This window comes from Lathyrus oleraceus, chromosome 1, assembly GCF_024323335.1.
Source record: "Lathyrus oleraceus cultivar Zhongwan6 chromosome 1, CAAS_Psat_ZW6_1.0, whole genome shotgun sequence".
NCBI lineage: Eukaryota > Viridiplantae > Streptophyta > Magnoliopsida > Fabales > Fabaceae > Lathyrus > Lathyrus oleraceus.
This window is the reverse complement of record NC_066579.1, coordinates 190,390,317-190,403,142: the sequence shown is the minus strand read 5'-3', so window position 1 is coordinate 190,403,142 and position 12,826 is coordinate 190,390,317. Positions and strand designations below refer to the sequence as shown.

At 33.3% G+C, this 12,826-nt stretch overlaps 1 protein-coding gene across 1 annotated transcript; it reads right to left on the bottom strand.

Moving 5' to 3' along the window:
• Window positions 1-5,549: 5,549 nt before the first annotated feature.
• LOC127126937 (ABC transporter C family member 10) lies at window positions 5,550-11,389 on the bottom strand. The gene is made up of 12 exons (XM_051056013.1): window positions 11,234-11,389; window positions 8,978-11,056; window positions 8,582-8,902; window positions 8,415-8,501; window positions 7,735-8,322; window positions 7,497-7,661; window positions 7,117-7,411; window positions 6,819-7,033; window positions 6,433-6,738; window positions 6,292-6,352; window positions 5,980-6,219; window positions 5,550-5,852 (listed from the first exon to the last, which is right to left on the bottom strand). The coding sequence occupies exons 2-12, from the start codon at window positions 11,030-11,032 to the stop codon at window positions 5,749-5,751; spliced, it is 4,437 nt and encodes a 1,478-aa protein (XP_050911970.1). The 5' UTR covers window positions 11,033-11,056; window positions 11,234-11,389; the 3' UTR covers window positions 5,550-5,748.
• Between the last annotated feature and the right edge of the window lie 1,437 nt (window positions 11,390-12,826).

Sequence of the window (12,826 nt, the reverse complement as noted above, 5' to 3'; positions counted from 1 at the left end):
CAAATGACCCAGTTACTCATTATATTCATCTCCATTCATAGACTTTAGTACGATTCGAATCATGACTCTCATTTTAGAATAAAAGCAAGCTCACCTCATCAAACTCAGTTTTGCCTTTGGGCTTCATTTTCAGTTTAAAACCTTTTCAGAAATGGCGTATTACTTCCATTATACCGTGAATGACGCTTAAGCCTTCATGAGCGAGCAAGCAATGTCTAACTGCTAGAGTGCGATCCAATTTCATCCATTCTACCGCAAACAGATAAGCGCTCAAAGCTCCCATGCTCGAGCATACAAGCCAGTCGACAGTAGAACACAAATGTAAATACTGTCCACTAAAAACAACTAATGCATCCGTCCTAGTTCCACGAACTACAGAGCTCTGATTTCCTCATTGCACGAATGAGGATACGTAGGCACGAGGGCCCAAATCCTTGGCGAGCACATTCATCTATTAACCCCCCGTTTCCCCTTTCGCGAGTAATCTTTAGATAATAACATCTATTCTTGCAAAGAACATTCAAAACGGTTCCCATGGAGTACCATGGATGTTAGGGGTGCTAATACCTTCCCCTTGCATAACCGATTTCCTTACCCATTTCTCTTTTCCCTGGGTTTTATCGATGTTTCCCTTTCCTTTGGGAATAAATAAAGTTCGATGGCGACTCTATTGTATCTTTGAGCGTGCGATGCGCTCGAGTATTTTTCGCATAACTTCAATGATGGAACAATGTTCATGGAGTTTTATAATATTACTGCAAAATTGAACATTTTTTATGTTATGAAACACCCCATGGAAGAGAATTATGTTTTTCAAATTGATTTTATTTCCAAATTATTTGATGAAACATATTCTGAGTTGTTTTCAGATGATTTTCCATCATTGTCTGGTTTTGATTATACTTACTCTTATGATGCATGTACTTACACTCCTCTTTGTTTTGTTTATGCTGAGATAGTAGCCACTTTGCTAGTTGATATTACCTCTGAATCTTCCATAGACTCTTTCATAGATACCCTTCTTTGAACTGTTCCTATAGATGAAACTCTCAACATTCCAGCCACACGAAACAAATTATTCATTAAAAATCCACCTTCTTTAGAGCTTAAACCACTTCCTGAAGATTTAAAATATTCATCAAAGCCTGAATTTGAGCAATAAGAGAAATTATTGCAGGAACATAAGAAGGGAATTGAATGAACCTTAGCTGACATTCCTGATATTAGTCCTTCCATCTGTATGCATAGGACCTTACTTGAAGATCGAGCAAAAATAGTTAGGTAACCCTTTAACCTTTTTATCTTTTATGTTGTGAAAAATGAGATCACTTTTACGTGCCCATTTGAAACTTTTACTTATAGAAGGTACTTCCTTGGTCATGGAATAAGAAGCGAATGCACTGATAAAAGTTTCAAAGACAATGAACACCGCCTTAAGTTATTCCATGAGAACCCCATATTGGAATAAGAAACTATAGAAAATCTCTCATTGGAAAATGCTACTTATTCATTCATCTACCCACCTTAACTCCTCATGTGTGTGTGTGTGTGTGTCTCTCTCTCTCTCTCTCTCTCTCTCTCTCTCTCTCTCTCTCTCTCTCTCTCTCTCTCTTACTTTATACTTGTTTCTTTCATTGAGGACAATGTGTATTTTAAGTGTGAGGGAGGGATGTCATTTATTTTTCTTGATTTGTTTCTTCATTTACTTTTGTTGTTTTGTTTTCTTATAAAAATAAAAATAAATAATGCATTTTTTTTTCTTGTTTTCGGGGTTGCAAGTGTGAGTAATTTTTTGTTCTCTTGACTAAAGACTTGTAGTGTTATGTGAATGATTTTGTTTGCTTTCTTATTATGATAAGTATGACTAAATCTTAAATTGTGCATCATTTTTGGTAGATCATTAACCTTGGTGAGAATTTGAGCCTTATAGTGGATAACATACAAAAACCCATTTCTTTCTTTCTTGTGTGAATTCACTCATGTTTGTTAGTTACTCTTGAACTTGACTTGACTTTTGTTGGAATTTTTTGTTTACTTGTGCACGCTGATATGATAAAGTTAATTTTATTTTTGTTTCTTTTTTAGTCACCTAGACAAAAAGCCAACCCTAAAATTTATCACCCCTTGTTTGAAGCCCCTTTGAGCCTATATATCTTATTTTTTGTTTATAACTCATTAAAAGCCTAAACTGGAAAACAATTTTATTATCCTATTTAAGGGGATGAATGAGTCTTGTTTGAAGTTGAGTGGGGTTGAATTATTATAGTTGTAATATTTCAAAGGTTGGCATAAAATAAAAAAAGAAAAAGAAAAGAAAAAAAATAGAAAAAGAAAAGAAAGAAGGAGGAAAATTCATGTTATTATCGTATTCCATTTGAAAGAAAAAAGGGAGGAAAAGAAATAAAGAGAAGAGAATGGATGCAAAGTTATTGCAAGTGAATGAAATACTGATTGGTTCAACTCTCACAATCCCTTTCAATTCTCCTTTGTTCTTTTAAATTTTAGCCTAACACCCCTTTGGATTTATCTCACCCTTACCTTAGCCACGTTACAACCCGAATAAATTTCTTTTTGATCTTTGTGTGCATGTATTTCATGTATGGATATTAGAGTCATTTCAAGCTTATGGTAGTGCTAAATTTCATGATTTGCTTTAAGTGTAAACAAATAACATAAACACTTGAGAGTTGATAGAATTTTATCCAATGAGGATCTTGCTACTTATTATGTACTCTTTAGTAAACTGTCCTCTTATTTGCTTTTATTGTCACAATAAGTTACTCACTAATGTCATATTCTTTGAAGCTTAGAATGAGAATTTTACTTACCTGTTTGTGATCCTAAAAATCATTGAAATTGCATGTTTTGTTTTTACTCTGTTTTGAATTTAGAGTTTTGCTTGAAGTGCAAAAGTTTAAATGCGGGGGAATTTGATCAGCGCATTTTGATGTACACTCTTTTATTTTTTGCTATAAGAATTTTTTACCTTCTCTTATTATTTCTATTATTTTTAGTATGTTTTTTTTTTAATTTTGCTCTTATTTTATTTCCATCATTTATTTTCTGAATGAGCAGTAATTTGACATTTTCTCACTGTTCAGATCATAACTTAAGCTATCAGACATCCTTTGATGCGTTCTGATTTATATTGGTAAGCTAAGAGGATAAGATACAAGTTTCATGTTGAAGTGAAAATACAATTCGGAGTGCATAAGAGTCCAATTATTATTTTTGTGCCAGACTTAATAAATAATTAGTTTTTTGGGCCGAATGTATGTTTGTCGGGTCAGTTGCTCTTATGGCCCGATTTTTTGTTATATTATTTAACCTAAAATGTAGTGCTACTTCTAGGTATTTAGTTTTCAAGGAATAAGAAAATAAGGCTATGAGTTCTATGGAGAACTAATAACCTAAGGTGGATCTACTATTCGTCTTTCCACATAAACTTTGAGGTGTTTATAATTTTCAATCCAATTTCAATTCCTTTTAAATCTTGTTTTGTATATCTTCCATGCTTAATTGAAGTTCTAAAAAATGTGTTTATTTATTTCGATTGATATTTGTTTCATAACTATAATCGCGTTTAGCGTAACTTTTTTGTTAATTCGTGCAATCTTTAACCATTTGCTTTATTCGGAAAATAAGGGCATAAATCGTATAGTATCAATTATGTTTGTTTGATTGATGTTGTAATCGAAAAGGTATTAGAATCCGCTTAGGATTTTGAAATTATAATAATTGATGATAAGTTGGAAATCCAAACAGTAGATTAACTTGTTAATCTTATTCGTAATCAAATTCTTTTAATCATAATCTTAATCGAAAACCTAAACCCCCATTGTTTCAATCATTTGATTAAATAATTAAGAGTCATTGTGATACGAATCAAGTTTCGTTGCCTTATACTACCCTTTAGTAACTCATTTTTGATCCATGCGCGACAACGAGTCAATTGTAAAGACAACTAGACATATTAACATCAAAGACTACAGGGAAATAGAAGGTTTTAGTACTCTTTGACGTGCCTTAGAAGTACACATCAAAGTTGACAAGACTTTCATATCTCACTTTTAAGTAGGGGTGAAAAAGGGCATGTCCGCCTCGCAAAAACCGCAAAAAATAGGGTGGGGCGTACATAGTTAAGGGTGTGGGGCTAAAACCTTGGTCTGCCCCAGAGTAAATGTGAGGGCGGGATGAGGCAAGTTTGCTGACACTGTATATTTTAAGCTTAAAAAATATAAAAATTTATGTTAATGCCCACTCCCGAAAAAAAGTGGGGCGGGGATGGGTGGAAACATTAGAGGGTGCGGTCCTAAACCCTTGACTCGCCCCGTACTAAAGTGCTGCCATTCTCAACGGGTCTGACCCATTTTCACCCCTACTTTTAAGGATCCTCTGATCTTTTTTATTAAAGACAATTCTAGTAAACATAAAGTTTTAGAGTCGAAGAAATTCTAGAACTTTCCTATAAAAGGCATACGATGAAGTAGTCTCACTCACACAATTCTAATATAAAAATTTCACAATAATGTGATTTAAACGTCAGAATGTTTGCAGGTATATCCCCCACCATCATACTAAAGTAGAAGACCGCATCAAAGTTTACTGTCAAATCACTTTGTTTACTTTTTATACATGAATTAGAAAGGTCTTTTCTAGATCATAATTATATATTAAAATGTTAAATATAAGGAGTTTTGATTTTAATCTTTTGTCAAAAAAAATTGTTTTGTTTTTATACATTGCAAATATAATATGACTTCTAAAGTGAAAGATCAATTTTGTTCATCAAGTCATCTACCACTAATTTTAACTATTAAATTAAATAAACACATATAATATAAATAGTCATTACTCCATTTGATAAAAATAACTAATAAATGATGATTCATAGTTGATAACTTGATAATTTATAGCTGAGATTGATAACCTATATCGGATGACTAATAGCTCATAAATAAATTTGAGTATTTGATAAATTAAAAGTTACATGAACTGATAAATGAAAAATTACATAAAATAACATTTTTAATTAAGAAATTAGTCATATATTTTATTATATTATATTATTAAATTACGTTTTATTTGCTAAAAAAAATGTATCAATAAACACATGCAACATATTTTAAATATATATGTAAACTTATATACAAATTTTGTAACCAAATTTAACGAGACACTAAATAATAGCTTTGTAATTTTGAATATGTTATATTAATCTAACATAATAATAAAAAAAGTTTATTATTTAATAATTCATAATGATATTACGAATTTCCTTCGTCTTTATTGATTTCTTTGATCCTCCCTCTCAGTTTCACTAATTTGAAAATTATCAACAATATTTTAAAAATACATGCGTGTGTGAAAAATAAGTTATATTAATTTAATTAATTATAATTAATAAGAGTATTTAGTAAATAATACTATTTTTATTATAAAAAATCAATATCTCAAATAAAACACTTAGTATGAGATTGAAAGAATATATATTTGTAAATATTAAATGCATATTTAAAATTAACATGTTATTCTTCTAATTCCCCCTAATCTGGACATATTCAAATGTAGTCATTCAAATCATTGACCCTTTATTTCTAAAAGAAAGAATGACACTCCTTATTTTAAAACTCATTTTATAAGTTCATTTTTTTTTTTGACAAAAATAACATTGAACCATTTATTTATTTATTTTAAAAATCCATCAACCACACTAAGCTGGTACAATTTTCCTCCGGTTCAATATGATCATGCTGATTGAAACTGAGACCAGTATTCTTTTACAAGGTTTCCAAACAATGATCTTTCTCTGTTTATCAACTTTAATGGCTCATCATACTCAACCAATTTTCCTGTAAATGTAATCAAAAAAAGAGAGCTCTTATCATCTTTTTATTTTCTAGAGAACTCAAATGAAAATGTAAATACCATTGAAGGATGAATTTGATTATTTTTTTTCAAATTTTATTATGAACATACCATCACTTATGGCAAGAACCATGTTGCAATTCATCACAGTTGGTATCCTATGTGCTACTGTTATGACAGTACAGTTTGCAAACTCTGCCCTAATAGTATTCTGAAGAATCAAATCTGTTGAGTTATCAATTGATGCAGTCGCTTCATCTAGCACCAATATCTTACTTCTCCTCAAAAGAGCACGTCCTAAACAAAATAGTTGTCTTTGTCCAATGCTCCAATTTGACCCGTCTTCGACAACTAAATAACATTTTAATTTATCTTCAAACAATGTTTAGTTTCAACATTAAAAATTTGAACTAGAAAGAGTACCTGACGAATCTAAGCCACCTTTGCCTTCGACGGACTCTTGTAATTGACACTTCCGAAGAACCTTCGCATGGAAGACATATATTGTTAATCCTTCTTTTTTAGGATTAACAAAATTAAACAGAAGGTAGAAATTATAATTACCTCCCATATTTCTTGATCAGAATGTTGAGATAAAGGATCCAAATTATATCTAACAGTCCCAATGAAAAGAGTAGGATCCTGAGGTATAATACCAAAACTTGACCTCAAGTCACGAAGCCTAATAGACGATATGTCTATTCCATCAACTAAAATTTTTCCTCCCGCCGACTCCACAAGACGAAACAAAGCACCTATTAGAGTGGATTTTCCACTACCTGTTCTACCAACAATACCAATCTTGTTACCTCCTTCAAATGTGCATGTGATTCCATGCAATACAAGTGGTCCTTTAAGCCTATATCGTATCTGAAAATATCATATAAAAAACTGATCATTTCATCTCACATTTTTTTTCTGAACAATACACCAAAATAAGTATAAACTACCTTCAAATCTTTTATTTCTACTTTTCCTACATCTGGCCAATTAGGCGGAGGATGATTTCCTTCTATCCGTTCTTCGACGTCACTTGGTATATTCGTGTATTGATTTATCCTCTCAACAGATACTATATAATTTGCAAGAATGCATTGACATTGAATGGAATATACTAAGACACTGTTTAATGAAAGGCCATAAGAAAGTATCATACCAACAAAACCTGCATAAAAGATATAATGTATTGAAAAATATAACATAATTCAAAACAATGACATTTGAATGTTAATAGTACTGATGTCTCACCAGGAGTTAAAGTCCCTAGAGGAAGCATAGAAATGCAAAGTGTTGCAGAGGCAATAACAACTGCATACATTGTTTCTAACCGTTGGATAAACCACTCGTTTGAGACAAAACTATGGAAGAAAGCACCAGCATTGAGATCAATTAAATCAAGATTCTTGTTGAAAAACCGTTCTTCCTCCTCAAAAGCTCGGATTGTCATAGCTCCCGCACCAGTTTCAGATACATGGTTAGCTACTGAGGACTTCATTGTCCCATTCATCCGCATAAGTTCTTTTGCACATGCATAGTAGTGTCTCTATTACGATAAAAAACACATAATTACTTACACATATTTCGTAATTTCAAAATTATTTATCTATCTTATCATTCATCTGTCTTACTTGTATACGGATAATAACATAGGCCATTGGTATACACAAAAACACGACTTGCCAAGCGACGGATGTTAAAACTATTAGCCCTGCATAATAAGCTATAGTGGATGCTACACAATAGGAGAGGCTAAAAGCGATATCAAGATCCACGATGCTTAGATCGGATGAAACCTACATAAATAAACAACTTAAACAAGAATCTAGTATATTAAGTTACAGGATAAAAACAATTTAATAAGCTTACCCTACTAAGTATCCTTCCCAACGGTGTGGAGTCATAGAAAGACATCGATGCACGAAAAAGAGAATTCATTAACTGTCTAAATAAAACTTTTGATGATTGAAAACCCAACGCAACTGCAAGTAGACTTCTAAGGATAACGAACATTGTAGAACTAAATGCAATTAGCAAGTAAACTCCAAGCAATTTCAATTTGCCGACACGAGGATTGTCAACACTAGCAGCCATCCATGAGTATTGTAACATTTGGAAAATCACAAACATCAGGTGAGAAAGAATTGTGGCAAAGAAGTATATGTAACCTCTTTTTTGATTGAGATATTGTAAATAAGGCTTGAATCCCGTGTCTCCTTTTTCTCTTTCTTCTTGCTTAATTAACTGATCGCCATTTACAACATGAATCGACTGCTTTGTAAAATATTGTATCATCTCTCTACTAGGCTTTGAATGTATAGAAGTTGAAGTAACATGTGCATGTCGAGAAGGAGTCCCTGTCGTTTTATGTGCATCAACCAGATCCTTAAACTCTTGGCTAAAGGTTAATAGATGATGATAATTAGAAGCATGTTGTATTTTCCCATCTGACATCAACTGCAGTTACAAAAGAGAATTGTACAATAAGAAAGTGTCAAATCAGATAAGTAATTTAAAACTTAAGGCTGACTTAAGATACAAGAAGTTACCAAAATAGAATCAAATACAGGGAGAAAGTCGACTTGATGAGTCACGAGAAGGACTGTCTTTCCGATAAGTCCTTCCAATATGTATTCCTGTCAAATGTGAAATCCATCTTTCAATAAAGAATTATTCTTATGATGTAATTGCAGTTTGTTAAGAAATAGGTCATTACATTGAACACTTTTTTTGCAGTGTGCGCATCAACAGCACTGAAAGGATCATCTAAAAGATATACATCCGCATTCTGATAAAGAGCTCGAGCAAGTTGAATTCGCTGCTTCTGACCTCCACTTAGATTAACACCTCTCTCTCCTATCTCGGTTAGATCACCACACGCAAACATATCAAGATCCTTCATCAACGAAGACCTATGAAGTGATTCTTGATACCTTTGAGAATCAAAAGGTAATCCAAACAAAATATTTTCCTGTATTGTTCCTGACTGTACCCATGCTGTTTGTGAAACATACGCAAACTTTCCATAAACTCTGATCTGTAAATTACAAAAATAGAATTTGACACCAATGAATTAAAATATAAGCTTAAAATGAAAGGAATAAATGCTTACTTTCCCCTTAGTATTAGGGAGTTCTCCAAGAATAGCTGCTAATAATGTTGATTTTCCCGAGCCAACTTCTCCGCAAATAGCTATTTTTTGGCCTCCACTAACATTTAAATTTATGTTTCGTAATGTTGCTTTCAACTTGTTATCTTCCCATGAAAAATCCGCAGACTTGATCACAATTGAGCCCTTCAACTTCTCATCATAACACTTTTTTCTAACATTTGTAGTCTGTAGCTCAGGTGCCTCGAGAAATTTAACAACCCGAGAAAAAGAAATCTTTGCTTGAATGATCACTCCAATAACCTCTGCAATGGTTGAAATAGGGTCTTGCACAAGGCGCAAAGTTGTGATGAATGTGAAAACATTATTTGCACGTAAAGGAACTTTCAACAAGTAACATGCCATAAAGGTAGCAGCAGAGACCAAAATAGGTGATAACCAAAAGAGAATAACACTATATGCCTTTTGTAACAGAACTGTAGATAACCATTTTAGTTCAACATTTCTTAAATCTTCAATAGCATTTTTAAAATGGATTTCCCATGCATATAACTTCAACACTTTAACATTCACAAGAGCCTCCGAATTTGCCTTCAACCTTTCGTCTTGGGCCACAAGTAATTTGCTTAGGGACTTATGTTGTAGCTTTGCTAGCGGAGTATTTAAAAGCACAGTCAAAATTATCGTCACCAACGTTGCAATTGTCGCGAGTCCAATTGCACGGAAAAGAATGACTAAAGTGATACATATCTGAAGAACGATCGTCCATGTCTGGTGAAACCAAAACGGAAATTCTCCAATTCTATAAGCATCCACATTCACATAATTCATTATCTCACCACTAGAGTGAATCAATCTAGCCTCATTGGATAATTTCAGTTGTTTCTTATAAATAACTGCTGTAATTAATGACCTAACTTTCATACCAATAAATCTAGAATGAAAATACCATTGCCTCTGGGATAAGGATTCTAAAATCTTTGTAAACAAAAGTGTGATAGCCAATAAGTGACCTTCATATTTGAAACTTTTATCACCTTCGACCACCAATACAAAGGCATTCAAAAGTAGAGGACAAGAAGATAAAGTGAGTACCTTCACAAATGCAAAGAATCCCGAGATCAAAATCTCTCTCCGATGACAAAGAGCGATTGTCCATAACAACAATGATCGAGATGACATGTCTTTTCGATTTCGTCTATTCAACAGATCTGTAAATAACGAATAACATACTTCTACTCTATCCGTCTCCCGCAATTTTGGAATGTCCTCAACCTCAAGTGTTTTCTCTTGACCCTTTTTCATCAAAGGATTCAACCACCAAAATGACATTGTACTAAGAAATCCTGCATCAGCAAACGGCGTTACACCTATATGGCTATCGTGATCAACATCATGGACCTCACTATTCAAAGCTGCATATAGACTTCCATCAACTTCCTTGTCAATGTTTTCATACTTACATGCTTTGTATGTGAAAAAAAGCAGCAAAAATGATCCCAAAACAGATAGAACATCTAAAGCCACCTTAAGGGACAACTCTTGGCTGCTAAATGCATAAGATAAGGACAAAGCACATAAAACACTAGAAACAAAGACTATAAGCATTGAAAATAACCAAATCCATGTTCTTGGAAGTTGGTTCAACACAAGACTTGTAGTCAAACCAACTAACATCCATATGAATCCTTGAAGAAGTTCTAGCATCCATAAACTAAGAGAAAAAACAGTGAGATTTTTCCTTAAATTCTCCTCTAAAATCCAAATTCCTAAGCACAAATGCGACAAACCAATAGAGACATTGGTTATTGCAGAAACTAGCTGCAACTTTGAATGCCTTTCCACTCTATTCTGACCTTGAATTGGCCGCAACAAACACTTTTGAATCATGACAAATGACAGCATTATTAGCAACAACAGATCAAGGAAAATGATAAGCAAATGGTTGATGCATGAGGAAGGATCATTCAGAACCTCGAAATCGAAACAATAATGTTTTCCTCCAGGTGAAGAAAAACAAGCAAAGTCATCACAGATCATGTTCCAAAAGTCTTCCATTTTGTTCTCTTTTCTAGTGAAAATCTGTAACAAATATCATTGCATCACAGTTAAAATGTTGTCCTAAAACATAAAACATAAAAGATACTAAATCATAAATGCAACCATTAGAAGATAGATTAAAGAAAAATAGTATCTATATAGCAACAAGATTTAAAGAATGTCAAGTTAATATATTGAGCATTGTTGTAAGTAACATACATGTTATTGTTGTAACTTAATTGGTTGTTTCTCAGTGTGGAAATGTCGGTATAAGTAGAGAGAAATAAAATGACAACTTGGGTTGCCGTGATTTAAGGACAAAATCTGATACAATGTGTCCGAGATATATTGCAGGAGACCAAGTATAATAAATGGACGATGTATCACTTGTCTCTTGCAAACAACTTAATATAGTACTACTCTTTAAATCATGATTGAAGAGAGATTTTGGAGAAAAGAAATTCGAAATGATTTGTATTTTCTTTGAATGACTGCTCTAAGCCTTGTTCGCTATTTGGTTCAAAGTTATCCTAAATGCTTCATTTTCTTATGTTGTGAAAAATAATATCGAAATAATAAAGTATAATCGGTTTTTTGATTGGCAAGAAATCCACAAGGATAGAAAAGAGGGAAGTAAGAAGAAGACAATGAAATTGGTTATAGATTGTTATTCTTTACTTTCTCTTGGGAACAAGATTACAAGTGTTACAGAGTAGCAAATAACCTATCACCTTAATTAGGATTTGCGTTATACAATGATGAGACTAGTATGCTATTTATAAGAAAACTAACACATAAATTAATGGCCTTTTACACACAGACCAATTACATAAGCTAACTTAGAGAACAAACTATCGACATACTAACCATCCTAGCATACTTCGACTACAACATATGAACAGATTTCGACAACATGCTAATGATCTTGTTGGATTGTCGAACCAAGAAGCTACCCTTCGACCATACTAGAGTTCAATTCAATATCTCACAAATCTCTATCTTGGAACAAACTCTATAACATCAAAGGAACAAACTAACTTTTTTCATGAAGCTTTATTAACTGCATACAGTGGAAAACCTTAAAACTTGATAATGTCTTGGTGATCATATCAGCAGCACTGTGATCTGTCGAAACCTTCGGCACTTGGACTTCAAGTTATGGGTATCATCTAAATTATGGTTGATAATGTCCAATTAGGTTTGTTGTACCAAGAATATTGGGTTGAGAACTTTAAGGGATTCAAATCAGAAAATCGAGTTGGGGTTTTCCTTCAAGATCTTATAGGGTTTGAAGGTTTTGGACAAGATTATGCAATTTGGACCCGATCGAGTGAAAACATTGGGACAAGGGGTGCCTTGCAAGGGAGTAGCGTGAGATGGTGGATCGTGTCGGCAAATCTTAGGTTTCAACAAGTGTGCGTTTGGGATTAACTCAACCAGGTGAACACCTTGGAACAAGGAGTGCCTTGCAAGGAAGTAGCAAGAATAGGTGAATTGAAGCGACATTGTTGGTTACTTGATCAATATTTGATCAATAGTTTTGGAGGTGGTAGAGTCAACATCAAACTTATGGTTTGTAGAGATCGATGTCTTCATCTCTTGTATACACACATTTTGCAAAGTAAGATATAATATAATATCTCAATTCAAATTCGAATTGAGGGCAGATGTACCCATAGTGAGGTCGATTGGGAAACTGCCTAAATAAATTCTCTCTCTCTCTCTCTCTCTCTCTCTCTCTCTCTCTCTCTCTCTCTCCTCTCTCTCTCTCTCTCTCTCTCTCTCTCTCTCTCTCTCTCTCTCTCTCCTCTC